Source organism: Rhincodon typus, chromosome 43, assembly GCF_021869965.1.
Source record: "Rhincodon typus isolate 14 chromosome 43, sRhiTyp1.1, whole genome shotgun sequence".
Classification (NCBI taxonomy): domain Eukaryota; kingdom Metazoa; phylum Chordata; class Chondrichthyes; order Orectolobiformes; family Rhincodontidae; genus Rhincodon; species Rhincodon typus.
In genome coordinates this window covers 5127244-5128804 of record NC_063374.1, presented here as the reverse complement: position 1 = coordinate 5128804, position 1561 = coordinate 5127244, and the positions used below count along the sequence as shown (strand labels likewise).

The 1561-nt window shown below is 54.3% G+C and overlaps 1 protein-coding gene across 1 annotated transcript in view; it reads right to left on the bottom strand.

The window, feature by feature from the left end:
- atg2a (autophagy related 2A) overlaps positions 1–1561 on the bottom strand; it is a 100799-nt gene that overhangs the window by 22804 nt on the left and 76434 nt on the right. Inside the window, exons 28-29 of the mRNA XM_048619616.1 lie at positions 916–1017; positions 588–672 (exon numbers count right to left, since the gene is read on the bottom strand). Of these exons, the coding sequence (XP_048475573.1) occupies positions 588–672; positions 916–1017 (187 nt within the window). The remainder of the gene's footprint in view (positions 1–587; positions 673–915; positions 1018–1561) is intronic.

Genomic DNA, 1561 nt, shown 5'->3' with positions numbered 1-1561 from the left:
GGAGTGTCCTCCTGTTGTGCAACATGAGGTGTTTTTCTTCACCGAGGCGAGGAGGGATTTCCGCGCTGAGAACCTTCGGAATTCCTTGCCAATTTTCAGCCGCCCCGCATTCCCAGTCCTGGGATTTGGACGCGAGGGGGCGGCAAGGTGGGATGGAGGTGGGCTTCAGGTCAGCCACGAACCTTACTGAATGGTGGAGGAAGCTCAAAATCGCATGTTTTTGCACAGGAGGAGGCCACTCTGCCCACCCCGAGTGCACCGCATGCTCCTATTTCTAACGCCAAGTGCCAAACGTTGCCACAGAGTTGGATTAAGCAAATGTGCCACCGCAGCAAGATCAATCCTGGAGCAAGAGAGGCAACCGAATGCGCCATCTGTTATTATTCTACGGGGACGCAGGAAGCTGGGGATGACCTCATCTCCCAGGAGTGACCTTCAGACGTACATATGTATGGCCAGCTGACAAGGACAGGCTGACGCCTCAGTTCTCGCCTGACAGACAACAGCCCTCAAAACCCACTGCAGCCCCCTTTAGGACCCTAGCCGCCACCTCGACTGAACAAGCATTGGCCTGCCTGGAATCTCACCTTCCATCGCCGTTTCAACGGGAACAATGGGATTGATTCCGGTCGCAAAGCTCGTGAAGAAACCCTTCAGGAAGAATAAGGCATCCTAGGAAGGAAGAGAAGGAACGATGAGAAGACCAGAGCACCAAAAGCGAGTTACTGGGGGCTGCATTCCCATCAGTTTCTGAACCGTAGGTTCACAAAGCTCTGTTGGGATGACACGATGTGGGATGGAGGGACGGAGCGAAGTTGACAGGTGCGATGTAGTGAGTGTGAGAGAGAGAAACAACTCAATGGAGAATGGCATTGATGACGGGTTGGGGATTTTCAACACAGTCCAGCTACTAACCTGGTCAATGTTGAGGCGTAGTGGCATGAGGGAGACTCGGAGGCAGCATTCGGGACCACCAAGTCCACACTCGGGCCGCACGTGGAGGGCCTTGATTGTCAGCTGCAGAACAAAAGGGATTAAGGTGATCATTCGGACGCTGTGAGGAAAGGAATCCCCCTTAACTCCTCGATAACCTTCGTTTGTAAAATCCGCCATCTTCGAGGGTCGTCAGAGAGTCAACCAGCAAGGACCCTGAGGTCAAAACACTTCCCGGATCAGGTGTTGTCACTGACTGGGGCCCGAGAGCTATCCTCAGAGCTCCAACTTTGGATCAGCCAGTGACGAGATGCAGCATCACTGGGAAAGGCAAGTAACTCATCTTGATGTCCACACCTCCCTTACACCTGCACAACATGGGCGACACGGTGGCTCAGTGGTTAGCACCGCTGCCTCAAGGCGCCAGGGGCCCAGGTTCGATTCCACTCGCGGGTGACTGTCTGCATGGAGTTTGCACATTCTCCCCGTGTCTGCGTGGGTTTCCTCTGGGTGCTCTGGTTTCCTCCCACATGCTAGGGTGGATTGGTCATGCCAAATTGTCCCATAGTACCCAGGGATGAGCAGGTTAGGGTGGATTGGCCGTGCTAAATTGTCCCATAGTGTCCAG